This window comes from Mytilus trossulus, chromosome 8 (genome assembly GCF_036588685.1).
Source record: "Mytilus trossulus isolate FHL-02 chromosome 8, PNRI_Mtr1.1.1.hap1, whole genome shotgun sequence".
NCBI classification, from domain to species: Eukaryota; Metazoa; Mollusca; class Bivalvia; order Mytilida; family Mytilidae; genus Mytilus; species Mytilus trossulus.
Window position 1 is genome coordinate 78037026 of NC_086380.1, and position 22249 is coordinate 78059274.

At 33.3% G+C, this 22249-nt stretch overlaps 1 protein-coding gene across 2 annotated transcripts in view; it reads left to right on the plus strand.

Annotated features, from left to right (window-relative positions):
• LOC134681430 (developmentally-regulated GTP-binding protein 1-like) overlaps nucleotides 1–21847 on the plus strand; it is a 49513-nt gene extending 27666 nt beyond the window's left edge. The window contains exons 7-11 of one of the 2 annotated variants that reach the window (XM_063541057.1): nucleotides 922–1034; nucleotides 6842–6858; nucleotides 11875–11980; nucleotides 19456–19551; nucleotides 21500–21847. In XM_063541057.1, the coding sequence (XP_063397127.1) occupies nucleotides 922–1034; nucleotides 6842–6858; nucleotides 11875–11980; nucleotides 19456–19551; nucleotides 21500–21506 (339 nt within the window). In that variant the 3' untranslated portion in view covers nucleotides 21507–21847. Of the gene's footprint in view, nucleotides 1–921; nucleotides 1035–6233; nucleotides 6327–6841; nucleotides 6859–11874; nucleotides 11981–19455; nucleotides 19552–21499 lie in introns of those variants that run through there. The other variant, XM_063541059.1, reaches the window with a different exon arrangement.
• Nucleotides 21848–22249: the final 402 nt, after the last annotated feature.

Genomic DNA, 22249 nt, shown 5'->3' on the forward strand with positions numbered 1-22249 from the left:
TCTTAATATTTTATTTTATTCAAATAGAAAGGCAATAAAGGTACTTTAAACATATTACAATTTGTAGGAAAAACACAATTTCTACTTCATATGGTTACATTTACGACAAAATTTATGTCGATAAAAAAACCTCCTGATCTGAGTCCTAATCTCCTGACCAAAATTTCCAAATCTCCTGATCTGAGTTTCACAGTCCATCACATGTATGCATTTTTCAATGCATTTTCCTGTCATTGCATTAAACCTGTTCATTTATTTGCTCCCTTCAATGAAATTTTAATCAAATTATTCTCTGTCAGGAACTATAAACCAAAGCTTCCTGAAACTTGGTATTAGGTTTGAATTAAATTCTTCTCAGGGCCTTAAAGCACTGAGATACCCTGATGCTATGTTTTCTACAAAAGTGCTATCTCGGATGATTTTATAATAGAATGTATAAGGGCCATGGTACTATATTTTTTTTGGGAAAACAGTACTTATGTTAATTTCCATGGTACTATTTGAAAATTCTGTAGAGAACACTTGGTTTTGTGTGAGCATTTGAAACTGCGATGTTGACTCAACTTTACATATTGAAAATTTTATCAGCTATTTATGAAATTTTTCAATGCATTTAACCCATGATGTACTTAACAATTTCTTGAAATTTTAAAGCAGGCTTTATGTAAGCATTCTGTATTTTACCATAAATTTTCACATCCATTGCTCATCAATGTCTTGTTTACAAAATAGATTTAGCTGTGTTATTACAAGTGAGAAATAACAAACTCTTGGTGTTTTTGTGTTGTGTTACTTCATGTATATTATTGTTGAACATCCCTGTTCTTGTTTTGTTTATTCATATTTATAGAACATTTCTTCCTGTGGCACATTCCCTTTCTTGTGATACATGTATAAAATTTATAATTGATATAATTTTAGGAATTGGATATTATTTATAAAGTTCCTCATTGTGTTCCCATATCAGCTCATCACAAATGGAATTTTGACGATTTACTAGAAAAAATGTGGGAATATTTACAACTTGTCAGAATGTAAGTACATGTATATACATATATTACAGCAAAATGCATTGATTGTGTAGGTGAAGGTAATATGTTTGGTTACTGTGAAGTCATTATTATGTTTGGTATCCTAACCACCTTTAAGAATAGACAACCCCTATCTTTCTGTAGGACTAGACTGCTCCGAAAGGGAGGGTAGTATACCTAACATAATAATGAATTCACAGTTCAGCTAGTAAGCAAGCTAATCATAGATATTACCTTTACCTACACACTGAAGGCATTTTGCTGTAAACGATGACTAAGTCCTGTTCAAATGTTTTTGCATATCCACTATCATTTGATTATTTCATAGCAGTGATGATTATTTGTATACTATCAATAGATAATCATCATTTTAATGGTGATCATTCCAAGTGGTCATGAAAAACATGGTACTGGAGATAGAAATAAAAATCCCATTACTGCATCAATTGTATTTCAATATTTCCCCCACTCTAAAATGCTCTAGACAGTTTAGATTTTAAAATTTACAAAGCGATGCTTGTCAAGCTTTTTATACATCTAAAACTTAACTGTTGAGGTTGATGAAATAAATCTGTTTCTCTAATGATTTTAATACAATTTCTAAATAAGTTCAACCTTCCTCTTCAAAGATTTGCAGAAAGTTGTGTTCTTTATATGGTTGCCTTTTTCATGACGTCACAATTGGAAATTCAGAAGTAATCAAGAAAAATTTGACATCATAATGGTAATCTGACTAATTATTTTCTACAACAAATTTTTCACTAGAGAGGAGAATTATTTTTCTCACACTGACAAAGTTCTTGACTCTCGAAGATAATGTAGCATGAAAGTTAGACAAATAAACATTTTACTTTTGATTTATCTCCCTTTAACCATTTTAAACTTCTGATACCTTATCAATCATAACTTTAACTAAAACAAAAAGGACTTTTTTCCAACATGTACTTATTAGAAATTCTTTAAAAAAAACTTAAGAACCTTGAGTCAGTTTTTCCTTGATAACTTACCCTTACAATATACATTTTGAAGCTCATCTGGTCCACATGACCCGTGTCAAGTTTTGGCGTCACTTGATGTCTGTCATCTGTCTGTTCATTGTCCAATGTAAACTCTGTTTCATAATTCTCTGAATCTACAGGACAAATTATACTAGATGATTTCATTGGCTATGACCAATTATCCCACCGCAGGTGAATTGTCACGTTGTGATTGGTTTAACGCCATCACGTGGTGACCCCCTATGAGACCGTAGGGGGTTAGTAAATTTCATAGGGGGCTCATGACCCATTAATGGTGACATCATATATTAATGTTGTTATGTTTCATTGTTTATTTTTTTAAATAATGCAGCAGAAAAAGTCTAGCGTGCGATAAATTCGTTATACTGTTAACTACTGACCCCCCTACGGCTTCTTAGAGGGTGAAATAAAATCGATAGGGGACTCGGCTTCCAACCTCACCCACTATGGAATTTGCTAACCCTCTATGAATCTGTAGGGGATCAATAGCGAACCATATAACTTATATTGTGTTGCTTTTGCTGAAAAAGCTTGTGGGCGAATTAATCAAAAAAGTTCATTAACAAAATCTTAAAACTCTTCATATGACTTACAGTGGATACCAATTTTCATTGATTTCGTGGATTTCAGGTGAACCATGAATTTAAAAGCTCAATGAACTGCAAATTTTCTACAGAGTTGTATGCAAATCTGGCAAAACCACTAGAAAATCAAATGTCTACGAAAATGCAGGTTTCAATCAAGCCACAAAAATTGGTACCCACGAAAGTTAATGAATCTACAGTATTGCTTATAACTTAGGACTTGAGGATATAAAACATTGATGATGCAATCATACATACCTTGTAGGAGGTATGGTTGATTACCCAAACCATCCTCAGACATGGCCTTTCATGATCTTTCTCACTAAAAGTTAGGATTTCTATGGGGAAAAAATGGAAAACCACTTGATCAACAAATTTCTTCCTGATCTATGTAGAAGCATTAAGATTTTTTTTATGTTTAATGGTTGATAATCCTTTCCAACTTTAGACAATGATGTTGCTGCCATCCAATAAAGAAAATTTGGCAAAAATGCAAAAAACTTCGTTTATCAAACAGACAATTTTATGTTGTTATGTTACACTACTATCTAAAGTTAGGGTGAAGCTTGGTGTCTGTTTAGACATTTAAATTTGCAGCATTTGTCATGTTTGTTTGCACCTGTCCTAGCCTAGAGCCTGTTGTTTATTGATGTGGTTCACAAGTGTTTCTGGTTTCTCCTTCTAAATATAGATTACTTCATTCATAAAAAAAACATATGACGTGGGAGTACGATCGGAACAGCCAATGCAATATATTCAAATTTTACCACGGGTGTGTACTCAAAGCGTTAGAAGGACGTCATGTTAGAATAGTCATTATACGACCGCAAAATTTGAAAAAATTTCGTCGTATATTGCTATCACGTTGGCGTCGTCGTCGTCCGAATACTTTTAGTTTTCGCACTGTAACTTTAGTAAAGTAAAAGTGAATAGAAATCTATGAAATTTTTACACAAGGTTTATGACCACAAAAGGAAGGTTGGGATTTATTTTGGGAGTTTTTATCCCAACATTTTAGGAATTAGGGGCCAAAAAGGGTCCAAATAAGCATTTTCTTGTTTTTCGCACATAACTTTAGTATAAGTAAATAGAAATCTATGAAATTTTGACACAAGGTTTATGGCCACAAAAGGAAGGTTGGGATTGATTTTGAGAGTTTTGGTTTTAACCGTTTCGGAATTAGGGGCCAAAAAGGGGTCCAAATAAGCATTTTTCTTGGTTTTCGCACCATAACTTTTGTATGAGTAAATAGAAATCTATGAAATTTAAACACAAGGTTTATGACCATAAAAGGAAGGTTGGTATTGATTTTGATAGTTTTGGTCCTAACAGTTTAGGAATAAGGGGCCCAAAGGGTCCAAAATTCAACTTTGTTTGATTTCATCAAAAATTTAATAATTGGGGTTCTTTGATATGACGAATCTAACTGTGTATGTAGATTCTTAATTTTTGGTCCCGTTTTCAAATTGGTTTACATTAAGGTCCAAAGGGTCCAAAATTGAACTTTGTTTGATTTCATCAAAAATTGAATCCTTGGGGTTCTTTGATATGCCAAATCTTACTGTGTATGTAGATTCTTAATTTTTGGTCCTGTTTTCAAATTGGTCTACATCAAAGTCCAAAGGGTCCAAAATTAAACTTGTTTGATTTTGACAAAAATTGAATTCTTGGGGTTCTTTGATATGCTGAATCCAAACATGTACTTAGATTTTTGATTATGGGCCCAGTTTTCAATTTGGTCCAAATTAGGATCTAAAATTATTATATTAAGTATTGTGCAATAGCAAGAAATTTTCCATTGCACAGTATTGCGCAATAGCAAGAAATCTTCAATTGCACTGTATTGTGCAATAGCAAGTCTTTTCAATTGCACAGTATTGTGCAATAGCAAGTCTTTTCAATTGCACAGTATTGTGCAATAGCAAGAAATAACTTATTGCACAATATTGAGAAATGGCAATTTTTTTTTTTAAATTAGATTTATCTTTCTTTGTCCAGAATAGTAAGCAAGAAATATCTAATTACACAATATTGTGCAATAGCAAGAAATTTATTAATTTGAGTTATCTTTCTTTGTCCAGAATCATTGAATATTCACTTTTAACTACCAACTGACAAATTAAAACAATCTTTACCATTCAGTGATAACAAGCAGTTTTTTTACATCTTAATATTTTATGATGTATTTAAATGAGTAGTTATTGTTGCAAACTCCATTAGAAATTTAAATTAAGGTCAGTTTTGGAATAAGGGAAAGGGGGATGTGAAAAAAAAAATGTGTTCAATTTTTCTCATTTAAAATTTCCTAAATAAAATGAAAATTTCTTCAAACATTTTTTTGAGAGGATTAATATTCAACAGCATAGTGAATTGCTCTAAGAGAAAACAAAAATTTTAAGTTCATTAGAACACATTCATTCTGTGTCAGAAACCTATGCTGTGTCAACTATTTAATCACAATCCAAATTTAGAGCTGGATTCAGCTTGAATGTTGTGTCCATACTTGCCCCAACCATTCAGGGTTTAACCTCTGCAGTCGTATAAAGCTGCGCCCTGCGGAGCATCTGGTTGGGACTTTTTTGGGGGGCAATTTCTGCTTTGAAGGCAACCTTTGCCTTGCTATTGTTTACTTTTTATACATTGTGACTTGGATGGTGGTTAATGTGAGCCAAAACTTGTTCCTGTGACAAAAGTTCCAGTGGAACTAATTTCACATGAAATATGTTCTGAGAGAACTTTTTTCACAGACAGTTTCCATATAATTTGTTCCATCTCTATGAAATAAGTTCCACACTTTACCTGGTGAAATAAGTTCTTGGTTGGTGAAATTTGTTCCTTACCTAGTGAAATAAGTTCCATGTTTGTGATCAAATTTTAATATAGGAACAAAACTCATGCAGCTGTGATTTTTGGTCCGGAACTTATTTTACATTTAGTTAGAAAATTAGTCCCGGAACAAATTTTATAGTGCTGGAACAAATTTTCTGTGATATATGTTCCGATGGAACATATTTCCTATGAAATTTGTTCCAACGGAACAAATGTCACGCCGGAACAAATTTTTTGTTACAGTTAATCTCATTGGCACTCATACCACATCTTCTTATTTATAATCGTTGGTGATGTTCCTGTATTTAAACAGGCATGCTATCATTTGCCAAGGTTAAACAAATTTTATGAGTACAAAAACCTACCCCTTATGATATTGACCTAATAACATTTCTTATCGCAACATGGGTAAATTATTACGTTGTGATTGGTTTAAAGTCGTCATGTGGTGACCCCCTATCAGACCATAGGAGGTTAGTAAATTTCTTAGGGGGTTCATGATGTGATAATGGTGACATCATCTATTAATGTTTTCTTTCTAGTGTTTCTTTGTTTATTTTTCAACAAAACACAGCATAAAAAGTTTAGCGTGTGATAAATTTGTTATACGGTTAACTACTGACCCCCTACGGATCCATAGAGGGTGAATAAAATCCATGGGGGACTTGGCATCCGGCCTCACCCCCTATAAATTTTACTAACCCTCTATGAATCTGTAGGGGGTCAGTTGCGAACTTTATAACTTATATTATGCTTTCTATTTTATTTAGATACACAAAGCCTAAAGGTCAGTTACCAGATTACACAGCACCTGTTGTACTGAAAGGGGGAAGGAATTCAGTGGAAGATTTCTGACATTACCTTACCCTCCCCCTCTTTATATAGACATAGTAACATTACTTATGCTTTCTATTTTATTTAGATACACAAAGCCTAAAGGTCAGTTACCAGATTACACAGCACCTGTTGTACTGAAAGGGGGAAGGAATTCAGTGGAAGATTTCTGACATTACCTTACCCTCCCCCTCTTTATATAGACATAGTAACATTACTTATGCTTTCTATTTTATTTAGATACACAAAGCCTAAAGGTCAGTTACCAGATTACACAGCACCTGTTGTACTGAAAGGGGGAAGGAATTCAGTGGAAGATTTCTGACATTACCTTACCCTCCCCCTCTTTATATAGACATAGTAACATTACTTATGCTTTCTATTTTATTTAGATACACAAAGCCTAAAGGTCAGTTACCAGATTACACAGCACCTGTTGTACTGAAAGGGGGAAGGAATTCAGTGGAAGATTTCTGACATTACCTTACCCTCCCCCTCTTTATATATACATAGTAACATTACTTATGCTTTCTATTTTATTTAGATACACAAAACCTAAAGGTCAGTTACCAGATTACACAGCACCTGTTGTACTGAAAGGGGGAAGAAATTCAGTGGAAGATTTCTGACATTACCTTACCCTCCCCCTCTTTATATAGACATAGTAACATTACTTATGCTTTCTATTTTATTTAGATACACAAAGCCTAAAGGTCAGTTACCAGATTACACAGCACCTGTTGTACTGAAAGGGGGAAGGAATTCAGTGGAAGATTCCTGACATTACCTTACCCTCCCCCTCTTTATATAGACATAGTAACATTACTTATGCTTTCTATTTTATTTAGATACACAAAGCCTAAAGGCCAGTTACCAGATTACACAGCACCTGTTGTACTGAAAGGGGGAAGGAATTCAGTGGAAGATTTCTGACATTACCTTACCCTCCCCCTCTTTATATAGACATAGTAACATTACTTATTCTTTCTGTTTTATTTAGATACACAAAGCCTAAAGGTCAGTTACCAGATTACACAGCACCTGTTGTACTGAAAGGGGGAAGGAATTCAGTGGAAGATTTCTGACATTACCTTACCCTCCCCCTCTTTATATAGACATAGTAACATTACTTATTCTTTCTATTTTATTTAGATACACAAAGCCTAAAGGTCAGTTACCAGATTACACAGCACCTGTTGTACTGAAAGGGGGAAGGAATTCAGTGGAAGATTTCTGACATTACCTTACCCTCCCCCTCTTTATATATACATAGTAACATTACTTATGCTTTCTGTTTTATTTAGATACACAAAGCCTAAAGGTCAGTTACCAGATTACACAGCACCTGTTGTACTGAAAGGGGGAAGGAATTCAGTGGAAGATTTCTGACATTACCTTACCCTCCCCCTCTTTATATAGACATAGTAACATTACTTATTCTTTCTATTTTATTTAGATACACAAAGCCTAAAGGTCAGTTACCAGATTACACAGCACCTGTTGTACTGAAAGGGGGAAGGAATTCAGTGGAAGATTTCTGACATTACCTTACCCTCCCCCTCTTTATATAGACATAGTAACATTACTTATGCTTTCTATTTTATTTAGATACACAAAGCCTAAAGGTCAGTTACCAGATTACACAGCACCTGTTGTACTGAAAGGGGGAAGGAATTCAGTGGAAGATTTCTGACATTACCTTATCCTCCCCCTCTTTATATAGACATAGTAACATTACTTATGCTTTCTATTTTATTTAGATACACAAAGCCTAAAGGTCAGTTACCAGATTACACAGCACCTGTTGTACTGAAAGGGGGAAGGAATTCAGTGGAAGATTTCTGACATAACCTTACCCTCCCCCTCTTTATATAGACATAGTAACATTACTTATGCTTTCTGTTTTATTTAGATACACAAAGCCTAAAGGTCAGTTACCAGATTACACAGCACCTGTTGTACTGAAAGGGGGAAGGAATTCAGTGGAAGATTTCTGACATTACCTTACCCTCCCCCTCTTTATATAGACATAGTAACATTACTTATGCTTTCTGTTTTATTTAGATACACAAAGCCTAAAGGTCAGTTACCAGATTACACAGCACCTGTTGTACTGAAAGGGGGAAGGAATTCAGTGGAAGATTTCTGACATTACCTTACCCTCCCCCTCTTTATATAGACATAGTAACATTACTTATGCTTTCTATTTTATTTAGATACACAAAGCCTAAAGGTCAGTTACCAGATTACACAGCACCTGTTGTACTGAAAGGGGGAAGGAATTCAGTGGAAGATTTCTGACATTACCTTACCCTCCCCCTCTTTATATAGACATAGTAACATTACTTATGCTTTCTATTTTATTTAGATACACAAAGCCTAAAGGTCAGTTACCAGATTACACAGCACCTGTTGTACTGAAAGGGGGAAGGAATTCAGTGGAAGATTTCTGACATTACCTTACCCTCCCCCTCTTTATATAGACATAGTAACATTACTTATGCTTTCTATTTTATTTAGATACACAAAGCCTAAAGGTCAGTTACCAGATTACACAGCACCTGTTGTACTGAAAGGGGGAAGGAATTCAGTGGAAGATTTCTGACATTACCTTACCCTCCCCCTCTTTATATAGACATAGTAACATTACTTATGCTTTCTATTTTATTTAGATACACAAAGCCTAAAGGTCAGTTACCAGATTACACAGCACCTGTTGTACTGAAAGGGGGAAGGAATTCAGTGGAATATTTCTGACATTACCTTACCCTCCCCCTCTTTATATAGACATAGTAACATTACTTATGCTTTCTGTTTTATTTAGATACACAAAGCCTAAAGGTCAGTTACCAGATTACACAGCACCTGTTGTACTGAAAGGGGGAAGGAATTCAGTGGAAGATTTCTGACATTACCTTACCCTCCCCCTCTTTATATAGACATAGTAACATTACTTATGCTTTCTATTTTATTTAGATACACAAAGCCTAAAGGTCAGTTACCAGATTACACAGCACCTGTTGTACTGAAAGGGGGAAGGAATTCAGTGGAAGATTTCTGACATTACCTTACCCTCCCCCTCTTTATATAGACATAGTAACATTACTTATGCTTTCTATTTTATTTAGATACACAAAGCCTAAAGGTCAGTTACCAGATTACACAGCACCTGTTGTACTGAAAGGGGGAAGGAATTCAGTGGAAGATTTCTGACATTACCTTACCCTCCCCCTCTTTATATAGACATAGTAACCTTACTTATGCTTTCTGTTTTATTTAGATACACAAAGCCTAAAGGTCAGTTACCAGATTACACAGCACCTGTTGTACTGAAAGGGGGAAGGAATTCAGTGGAAGATTTCTGACATTACCTTACCCTCCCCCTCTTTATATAGACATAGTAACATTACTTATGCTTTCTATTTTATTTAGATACACAAAGCCTAAAGGTCAGTTACCAGATTACACAGCACCTGTTGTACTGAAAGGGGGAAGGAATTCAGTGGAAGATTTCTGACATTACCTTACCCTCCCCCTCTTTATATAGACATAGTAACATTACTTATGCTTTCTATTTTATTTAGATACACAAAGCCTAAATGTCAGTTACCAGATTACACAGCACCTGTTGTACTGAAAGGGGGAAGGAATTCAGTGGAAGATTTCTGACATTACCTTACCCTCCGCCTCTTTATATAGACATAGTAACATTACTTATGCTTTCTATTTTATTCAGATACACAAAGCCTAAAGGTCAGTTACCAGATTACACAGCACCTGTTGTACTGAAAGGGGGAAGGAATTCAGTGGAAGATTTCTGACATTACCTTACCCTCCCCCTCTTTATATAGACATAGTAACATTACTTATGCTTTCTATTTTATTTAGATACACAAAGCCTAAAGGTCAGTTACCAGATTACACAGCACCTGTTGTACTGAAAGGGGGAAGGAATTCAGTGGAAGATTTCTGACATTACCTTACCCTCCCCCTCTTTATATAGACATAGTAACATTACTTATGCTTTCTATTTTATTTAGATACACAAAGCCTAAAGGTCAGTTACCAGATTACACAGCACCTGTTGTACTGAAAGGGGGAAGGAATTCAGTGGAAGATTTCTGACATTACCTTACCCTCCCCCTCTTTATATAGACATAGTAACATTACTTATGCTTTCTATTTTATTTAGATACACAAAGCCTAAAGGTCAGTTACCAGATTACACAGTACCTGTTGTACTGAAAGGGGGAAGGAATTCAGTGGAAGATTTCTGACATTACCTTACCCTCCCCCTCTGTATATAGACATAGTAACATTACTTATGCTTTCTATTTTATTTAGATACACAAAGCCTAAAGGTTAGTTACCAGATTACACAGCACCTGTTGTACTGAAAGGGGGAAGGAATTCAGTGGAAGATTTCTGACATTACCTTACCCTCCCCCTCTTTATATAGACATAGTAACATTACTTATGCTTTCTATTTTATTTAGATACACAAAGCCTAAAGGCCAGTTACCAGATTACACAGCACCTGTTGTACTGAAAGGGGGAAGGAATTCAGTGGAAGATTTCTGACATTACCTTACCCTCCCCCTCTTTATATAGACATAGTAACATTACTTATGCTTTCTGTTTTATTTAGATACACAAAGCCTAAAGGTCAGTTACCAGATTACACAGCACCTGTTGTACTGAAAGGGGGAAGGAATTCAGTGGAAGATTTCTGACATTACCTTACCCTCCCCCTCTTTATATAGACATAGTAACATTACTTATGCTTTCTATTTTATTTAGATACACAAAGCCTAAAGGTCAGTTACCAGATTACACAGCACCTGTTGTACTGAAAGGGGGAAGGAATTCAGTGGAAGATTTCTGACATTACCTTACCCTCCCCCTCTTTATATAGACATAGTAACATTACTTATGCTTTCTATTTTATTTAGATACACAAAGCCTAAAGGTCAGTTACCAGATTACACAGCACCTGTTGTACTGAAAGGGGGAAGGAATTCAGTGGAAGATTTCTGACATTACCTTACCCTCCCCCTCTTTATATAGACATAGTAACATTACTTATTCTTTCTGTTTTATTTAGATACACAAAGCCTAAAGGTCAGTTACCAGATTACACAGCACCTGTTGTACTGAAAGGGGGAAGGAATTCAGTGGAAGATTTCTGACATTACCTTACCCTCCCCCTCTTTATATAGACATAGTAACATTACTTATGCTTTCTATTTTATTTAGATACACAAAGCCTAAAGGTCAGTTACCAGATTACACAGCACCTGTTGTACTGAAAGGGGGAAGGAATTCAGTGGAAGATTTCTGACATTACCTTACCCTCCCCCTCTTTATATAGACATAGTAACATTACTTATGCTTTCTGTTTTATTTAGATACACAAAGCCTAAAGGTCAGTTACCAGATTACACAGCACCTGTTGTACTGAAAGGGGGAAGGAATTCAGTGGAAGATTTCTGACATTACCTTACCCTCCCCCTCTTTATATAGACATAGTAACATTACTTATGCTTTCTATTTTATTTAGATACACAAAGCCTAAAGGTCAGTTACCAGATTACACAGCACCTGTTGTACTGAAAGGGGGAAGGAATTCAGTGGAAGATTTCTGCAACAAACTACATAGAAGTATTATGAAAGAATTTAAATGGTAGGTTAAAATGATAGTTTGAACAGTCCAAACTCTCAACAAATGGATACAGGGCTTTCTTAATGAGTTGATATTGGTTACTGTGTATTCATTTTTATATGTGGGATATCAATGTTTCAAGGATTTTGTGGGTAAAGTTGAACATCACACGTATATGTTAAACAAAAGTGCAAATTTTCTATAGGAATGTATGCAGACTCAATTTAAATCCCAAATTAGATATCCACAAAAAACTTTTCCTCAATCCTCGAAAAATTATTAATCAACAGTACCTTGACCCTTTGAACTACTGCTTTATTATATAGAGATTAATACATGACCTTTTCCATATCAGCCTGGGTATCATCCCAAGACCCCCATATCAGCCCGAGACGGAGTCGAGGTGCTGATATGGGTCGAGGGATGATACCCAGGCTGATATGGAAAAGGCCATGTATTAATCGCTTTATCATATACTTCTGACAATAGTTTCATGTAAGGCAAATAAACAAATGCAATAACTAAAACAGTCAAAAACTTTATAAAGAAGTTAAATTATGAATCAAATATAATATAATTGTCCAACAGCAGCATCACTACCTCCATTTATATGTATTGTAACATTTCCTATAGAGGCATTTTGAAACATTGGAAATTTTGAAGAGTTTTATGATCATTATTAGGGCCCTGCCTTTAGGTGGGTCGCCCTATAGTGATCAGTCTGTCCGTCTGTCTGTCAGTCCGTCCGTTCGTCCGTCTGTCCCTCCGTAACACTTTAGCTTTGTGTCCGCTCCATATCTAGAGAACCATTATGATTTCATACTTTATACTTTACATGTTTATTAACCACCACCAGAGGGTGTGTCATGATGTATGTACAACTTCCTAGGTCAAAGGTCAAGGTCAAAAACTTTGGTTTCAGTTGACAACCCTGTGTCCTGTGGTGAAGATCTTGTCCGCTCCATATCTAGATCACTGTTATGATTTTATACTTAATACTTAACATATTTATTAACCAACACCAGAGGGTATGTCATAATGTATGTACAACTTCCTTGGTCAAAGGTCAAGGTAAAAAACTTTAGTTTCATTTGACAACCCTGTGTCCTGTGGTGAAGATCTTGTCCGCTCCATATCTAGATAACCGTTATGATTTCAAAGTTTATACTTGACATCCATTTTAACCACCACCAGAGGGCGTGTCATGATGTATGTACAACTTCCTAAGTCAAAGGTCAAGGTAAAAAAAACTTAAGTTTCAGTTGACAACCCTGTGTCCTGTGATGAAGATCGTGTCCGCTTTATATCTTGAGAACCATTATGATTTCAAATATTATACTTGACATCCATTTTAGCCAACACCAGAGGGTGTGTCATGATGTATGTACAACTTCCTAGGTCAAAGGTCTGTCTGTCTGTTGGTCTGTCCATCGCTAACAAATTTGATCCACACTATATTTTGAGAGGACAGCTGTTATTATTTCATACTTTATACCTGACAAACATTTTCAACTTAACATATATATTAACCAACAACAGAGAATGTGCCATAATGTATGCATCCTAGGTCAAAGGTCAGTCCATCGGTCTGTCCACCCGTTTGTTGTTCTTTACAAATTGTGTCCGCTCTACCTCTCGAGAACCGTTAATATTTCATACTTTATACTTGGTGGGTCATAATATATTGAAGGCATAATTCTAAAAATATGTGACAAATATCAATTGGGCAGCACCTTTAAACATATTGTTCAAACATCAATCCATATATCCAGAAGTCACCTTAGAGTAGTCAACAATGAGTTCACATCATGCAGTCATATCAGTATTATACTATGAAAGTCAGTTGAGAATATTTATCAGTTTTAACTTAAAATCTTAGAATACAATCACACATGAGACTATGTAATAACTTCAAATAATGCTTCATATCAGATTATCCATACAACTTATTTACCCCACGTTATTGACAGCGGGGCCCACAGAGATGGCTCCCATCTCAATGGTATCTAGTTACTCTATGTGTGTTGTACTATAAAATTTTTCTTAATTGGCAATGACATTTGTTAGCAAGAACTTAACTATCCCCACAAAAGTTCCCGTAAATTTTGACATCGTCATAAAAAATATCTGACGTCACAATGGAAAAGAAAACAATCGATACCAGAAACACCAGAAGTAACTTGCACGAGATGCCCCTGATATGGGTTTTCAGCCCGGGTGGGAAATTATGGCTTGTGTACTTCCGCTCATTACACATCTGTAAAAGCTATCATATCAATGCTAAGTATATGATAAATATGTATAAAGTAGATAAACCAGAAACATGAGAAATGAATGATGTTGATAAAACCATGTTTAAAAAGGCAAGACAACAAAATGATAGAAATTGTTCAAAAGTTATACGTAAAAATTTTGGCATATATTTCAAAATTGTGAATTCTAATGCAACAACGTTTGTAACGTAATTTTGATTGGATAACGTCACTTTCTTACATGGCATCAATTGACAATTGATGTTATGGGATGTACGCGCAAGCGCAGACGACATACGACAGATTTTAAATACATGTTTTAATATTGTTTTCTGTCAGTTTCATTAGAATCGAGAAAACAATATTGTATTTTAAGCTCTGACGGCATCAATTTGGAATTTGATGGTCGCAAATACCCGTTTACTGTCTCAGCTAACGCGTCACCAGTAAACTTAATTTGCTACCATCAAATACCCAATCCTCCATATATCTCCTAATTAATATGGTGAATATGGGACTGAATAAAAGTCAATGTTTGTAAAATGGATTGTCAAATCCTGTCAATATATGATATAATTCTGAATGGATTAACAAGTTAATTAAAAATATTTGTTGTGATTATCAACAAGAAAAGTAAGTATTAAATACAATTGTGTTTCTTGCGTAAGTAAATTTCATGACTTGTTAAACATCTTATTTATTTATAGAAAATCACTTATAGAAAATGATAATAATATCTGATTGACTGATCATCCTTTCTTGTGTATACAGTGATTTATAAGATTATTGAAGTATTTGTCGTTGGTATACAAAAGGATTACAGTTGTTATGGTTAATTGTTTACGAATCTTACTGTACATTTGATATACTTATAGAATTGTGTTTTTTTAAAGATTATTTTAATTGACAAACAATCTGTATTTCATATATGTCACTAATTAATATTTTGACAAATAATATTTAACTTCGTTAAAGTCAAGTGAAAGAAATTTGGTTATAATTGTGTGGGGGATTCCTTATTTAAGAGATGTTTCCTTTTGAATTTATATTGTACAAACTAACTTATGCGTCATTTGGCCTCTAGTTGTCTCATTAGCAATCGTACCACCTTTTCTTATTTATATATGCCCCAAGTCAGAAGCTTGTAATTCAGTGGTTGCAGTTTTTTGCTGTGTAACATATTTGTTTTTGCTCATTGTTAATTTCTATGTCATATGAGATTAAGTCAATTTAGTTCAGTAGTTGTTTCTTTTGGAAATAAAACTAATAAAAGTGTTCTTATTTTTAGTCTGATTTTAATATTTTGTGTTCCCAAATATTCCATTTTCTTTCTTACATCATCTGATATAAAAAGAGCTGATAGAGCCTCAAGAAAAACATTTATTGAGTTCATTGGTTAAAATATAAGTGAATTCTGTTGAATTTGGGATTAACATAAAATTTGAATAAAGTGTATCAATGACTAAATTACAAAGGCATTTTCAATGCAGTGAATTAATCGCTTTTTTCAATTTTCTCAATAACTGTCAGAATCTAGAAACACATTATTGACTTTGAAGAGGAAATCAAATAAAAAAATAATGATATTTACTGTCAGATCTTCAACTTTCAAAGTTAACAGTAGTTTTTTTCTTCTTCAAAAGTTAATTTATACAAATATTGAATGAATCAAAGTGGTACATGTAATTGAAATTGTTTTATTTTACATATCTAGAAAAACTTAAATAATTAACTGTATTCCAATAGATTTGAGTAATTCAAAAGTAAAGCAATTGCATGTCATTCAGTATAAAAAATATACATCAAAAGTGCAGCATATGGAATTTAACCAAATTTAAAAAAAAAATAATAAAACTTTGAATCTTTTGAAACTACCGGTAACCTTTTATCCAAGCTCCAGTAAGCAAAGAAAAAATGTGATATAGTGTTATTCTCTAATTTTAATAAAAAATATAATTCATCATATTTATAGGGAGTTTCTTGCGAGATAATAAAAATGTAAATAAAATAAATGTTTCTTTTAAATGATATGTTTAATATTTAGATTTATATGAAAATTGTATTTATTTAGGACGGAATGTAGTGCAAATAAAAATTAATACGCCAATTTATCTGTGTATTTGAAGCTTTATAAATCATATATTTGATCTTCACTTCATTCAACCAGATAAATGCATTTTGTCATGCATTGAAATGGTTTGACAGAACTCTATTGAATGTAAGAGTTTCAGTTTTATTTCATTTGATAGTTAGCACAAGAGTTATTATTAGGTGCAAGATATTAAAAGGTCAGACATATTAGTTAAAACAAATAATATAATAGTATAAATTACATAATTATTATGTATTAATTGAACTTCGAATTTTAAGAAGATTTACTTGTACAATAAGATTGTGCTGTACAATATAGTTTATAGCTACAGTTTGACCTGTGTAAATAGAATGATAGGTACATGTTCAAAGAACGAGTGATCCAAATATACAATGCATATATGCTTTATGGATTACAAACTGAAAATTCTGCTCTAAATTAATAATATTTTGAGCAAAGTTAAAGTTATTTGTTCTGACAAAAATTGAAGCTATTTATTATTAGAATTATTATACAAGAAATTGTTAATAGCTATTAACCTTAGTGTGAACTTTTGACCATTGAGAAATTATCTAGATTGCATAATGGCTAATCTCTAGTTATGACTCATTTAAAACATATTTTCACAAGAGTAACACATTACATGACACTTGTGAAACTGAAACTGCTTACCCTTCCGTAGTACTTGGGTTCATTCTTGGTTTCAGTTCATGTTTGTTTCTGAATTTTTAGTTCAGCTTTTTTTGCCCTGATAATTTTTGTTTTGTTGGTTTTTTTTACCAATGGTGTTGTTTGATTTTTATACGACCGCAAATTTTGAAAAAATTTTCGTCGTATATTGCTATCACGTTGGCGTCGTCGTCGTCGTCCGAATACTTTTAGTTTTCGCACTCTAACTTTAGTAAAAGTGAATAGAAATCTATGAAATTTTAACACAAGGTTTATGACCATATAAAGAAGACTGGTATTGATTTTGGGAGTTTTGGTCCCAACATTTTAGGAATTAGGGGCCAAAAAGGGCCAAAATAAGCATTTTCTTGGTTTTCGCACTATAACTTTAGTTTAAGTTAATAGAAATCTATGAAATTTTGACACAAGGTTTATGACCACAAAAGAAAGGTTGGGATTGATTTTGGGAGTTTTGGTTTCAACAGTTTAGGAATTAGGGGCCAAAAAAGGGCCCAAATAAGCATTATTCTTGGTTTTGGCACAATAACTTTAGTTAAAGTAAATAGAAATCAATGAAATTTAAACACAATGTTTATGACCACAAAAGGAAGGTTGGTATTGATTTTGGGAGTTTCGATCCCAACAGTTTAGGAATTAGGGGCCAAAAAGGGACCCAAATAAGCATTTTTCTTGGTTTTCGCACCATAGCGTTAGTATAAGTAAATAGAAATCTATGAAATTTAAACACAAGGTTTATGACTATAAAAGGAAGGTTGGTATTGATTTTGGGAGTTTTGGTCCCAACAGTTAAGGAAAAAGGGGCCCAAAGGGTCCAAAATTAAACTTTGTTTGATTTCATCAAAATTGAATAATTGGGGTTTTTTAATATGCCGAATCTAACTGTGTATGTAGATTCTTAATTTTTGGTCCCGTTTTCAAATTGGTCTACATTAAGGTCCAAAGGGTCCAAAATTAAACTTAGTTTGAATTTAACAAAAATTGAAACCTTGGGGTTCTTTGATGTGCTGAATCTAAAAATGTAATTAGATTTTTGATTATTGGCCCAGTTTTCAAGTTGGCCCAAATCGAGGTCCAAAATTAAACATTGTTTGATTTCATCAAAAATTGAATAATTGGGGTTCTTTGATATGCCAAATCTAACTGTGTATGTAGATTCTTAATTTTTGGTCCAGTTTTAAAATTGGTCTAAATTAAAGTGCAAAGGGTCCAAAATTAAACTAAGTTTGATTTTAACAAAAATTAAATTCTTGGGCCTCTTTGATATGCTGAATCTAAACATGTACTTAGATTTTTGATTATGGGCCCAGTTTTCAAGTTGGTCCAAATCAGGATCTAAAATTATTATATTAAGTATTGTGCAATAGCAAGTCTTTTCAATTGCACAGTATTGTGCAATGGCAAGAAATATCTAATTTCACAATATTGTGAAATAGCAAATTTTTTTTTAATTAAGAGTTATCTTTCTTTGTCCAGTATAGTAAGCAAGAAATATCTGCAAGAATTTTTTTTAATTGGAGTTATCTTTCTTTGTCCAGAATCAACTTAAATCTTTGTTATATACAATATACAATGTATATTCACTTTTTACTACCAACTGATAAATTTAAATAATCTTTACCATTCAGTGATAACAAGCAGTTTTTTTACATCTAAATATTTTATGATGTATTTAAATGAGTAGTAATTGTTGCAAACTCCATTAGAATATTTTAATTGAAATTAGTTTTGGAATAGAGAAAGGGGGATGTGATTAAAAAATTGGGTTCAATTTTTCTCATTTGAAATTTCATAAATAAAAAGAAAATTTCTTCAAACATCTTTTTGAGAGGATTAATATTCAACAGCATAGTGAATTGCTCTAAGAGAAAACAAAAATTTTAAGTTCATTTGAATACATTCATTCTGTGTCAGAAACCTATGCTGTGTCAACTATTTAATCACAATCCAAATTTAGAGCGGAATCCAGCTTGAATGTTGTGTCCATACTTGCCCCAACCGTTCAGGGTTCAACCTCTGCGGTCGTATAAAGCTACGCCCTGCGGAGCATCTGGTTTGAATTGGTAACCATGTAAATAAATAAGGCCATGGAAAAAATAATTGATGGTTTCCCCTAACCCAACCGGGTAATTTTTTAACTGCCGGGTCATTAAATTTTTCTGTAAAAAAAGAAAAAAATATATATAAAAAAAAAATTAAAAAAAAATAATTTTTTTTTGCAGAGAGACAACTTAAAGTGTTGAAAATATGCAAGATTATAGTTCCACTATAAAAACAAAGCATATAGAAATAAAATTACACATGGTTACCAAAAAAAAAAAAAAAAAAGCCTGCCTGCCTGCCAGGTCTTAAAAATTTTCCCATGTTAGGGGAAACACCAACAATTAATTTTCCATGGCCTAATCCTAGCTATATAGTCTTTCCGAAAATTAATATCGAAACTCAGGTCTATATTTATTTTTCAGTGCCTTGGTATGGGGAACATCAGTAAAACATCAGCCACAAAAAGTAGGAAGAGAGCATGTGTTATGTGATGAAGATGTGGTACAGGTCATTAAAAAGTAAGTAGTTTTATGCCCTATTTTTATGCTCCATTTATGGGCATTATGTTTTCTGGTCTGTGCATCCATTCATCTGTGCATCCGTTCATCAGTCCATTCTTTTGTCTGTCTCACTTCAGGTTAAACTTTTTTCCCATTTTAAGGGGTCTACTGAACATAGAAAATTATAGTGTGGATGGGGCATCCGTCTACTATGGACACATATTGTTAAAACTCACTCAACATTTGACATAACATTCCAGTCTGCAATTTAGGTAGCCATTGACATGAAATGATAACTTTGTAATTGGACAGTGTCTGTTTGGACTTGGTTTTACAAAATTATCTTTAAACTAAATTTCACCTCGGTTGATAAATGATTACAATAAAAAACAATAAAAGGTATATAAATAACAATTGTCATTTTTACACTGCATCAAGAAATAGCATTGAAGGTATTTTATCAGTTAAATGTTTGATATGAATAGATTGTACTCGTGGCTAGTTATTGACATAGAAATAAAGGATATTAAGTATCAATTCATGGCACAGAATCCCTTCACACTCTTCAGAAAATAAAGGATGTTAAGTATCAATTCATGGCACAGAATCCCTTCACTCTTCATAAAATCAAGCAAAAGAATATGGCTTTAATTGCTTTTCTTCTTAATTTTTGTCGAGCCTTCGACTTTTGTCGAAAAAGCGAGACTAAGCGATCCTACATTCCGTCGGCGGCGGCGTCCACAAATATTCACTCTGTGGTTAAAGTTTTTGAAATTTTAATAACTTTCTTAAACTATACTGGATTACTTCCAAACGTGGACAGAAGCTTGTTTATGATCATAAGATAGTATCCAAATGTTAATTTTGTAAAAATAAAATTCCATTTTTTCCGTACTTTACTTATAAATGGACTTAGTCTTTCTGCGGGGAAACATTACATTCACTCTGTGGTTCAAGTTTTTAAAATTTTAATAACTTTCTTAAACTATCCTGGGTTTGTACCAAACTTAGACAAAAGCTAGTTTATAATCAAAAGATAATATGCATAAGGAAATTTTGTTAAAAAATAAATCCATTTTTTCCGTATTTTACTTTTAAATGGACTTAGATTTTCTGCCAAGAAATAACATGTTCACTCTGTGGTTAAATTTAAAAAAAAACAAAAACTTTCTTTTGCTACTTTTAATTTGTACCAAACTTAGAGACAAGCTTGTTTATGATCATAAGCTAGTATTTAGAAGGAAAATTCGATAATATTTTGTACCTGTGTATCTGTTTTTTACTTATAAATGGACTAAGTTTTCTTCCAGTTAACATTACATACAGTATGCAGTTAAAGTTTTTAAACATTTATTAGATTCATAAACTATCCTGGATTTTTACTAGACTTGGACAGAAGCTACTTAAAATCAAACGATAGTTTCAAGAGGAATATTTTTATTGATTTTTTTCCTCATTTTGTTGAGCCTGTGAATTTCAGCAAAAGTAGGCGAGACACTGGGTTCCGCGGAACCCTTACAAATTTTTATCAGTGAGGCATTTATTAACCATGGATAATACCTCACAACTAGCTGCTAGTTCAAGGTGGCCCCTTGGACTGGTCAAGTAGGAGTAATTCAATGCCACTCAATGATGAACTGAAATAAAAAACAAATAAAGAAAAAAGAAGTTATAAAAGAGAAAAGAATTTCATACTGTAAATTCAGAAATTATTTATTATTGCGATTTTGTCCTTTTGGATTTGAATGCGATTTTAATTATTACGATTTGAGAAAAAATCCTGTTTAATTCATATAAAACATTTCAAAATGTGAGTTTAAACTATTGCGTTTACAATTCTGTCGCATTTTTTGCAATAATAAAAACCTCGCAAAAATTTCTGAATTTACAGTAGATATTAACAATACAGAGATAGACATCAGTAAAATAAAAATAAATATTATAAACATTTTTTTTCTATTTTCAGGATTTAAGAAGAATTAAAGCAGTCAAACTTTATTTTATCAAACTGTCTGATCTTGAACCAGAGCAGGATCATTACCCCATAAACTTACTGACATGTTATTTGTGAATAGTAAACTGTATATTTTTATAAGGAGAAGAGCTCTGTATATTATTGATATATGGGGTAAATTGGTTTGGGAACATTTCTAAACTATCACCAAGTTAAATGATTATGTACTGTGTTCTTTGTAATATTTACATGTTTTAAATCAGATGTTAAGGTTTATTCTAAAACAAAAGTCAGTTTCTCATGAAATGTACATTTTTGTCTGAATTCAGTTGTATCAAAGAAATATACAAAGTGCTTGAATGTTTGTTATTTTTAAATGTCCATGAGTTAAGTCCTTTTTATGCCCCATCTACGATAGTAGAGGGGCATTATGTTTTCCGGGCTGTGCGTCCGTTCATCCATCCGTCTTTCCCGCTTCAGGTTAAAGTTTTTGGTCAAGGTAGTTTTTGATGAAGTTGAAATGCAATGTACACATGTTCCTTATGATATGATCTTTCAAATTTTAATGCCAAATTAGAGCATTTATTCCAATTTCACGGTCCAATAAACATAGAAAATGATAGTGCGAGTGGGGCATTCATGTACTGGGGACACATTCTTGTTCTGTCCTGAAGTAAGGCAGAGTACTCAGTACAAATAGTTAAAAGTCATGCTGATAGGTCTGACTAAAGACCCTTAAATGGCCCAGAAGGAATCACTTGG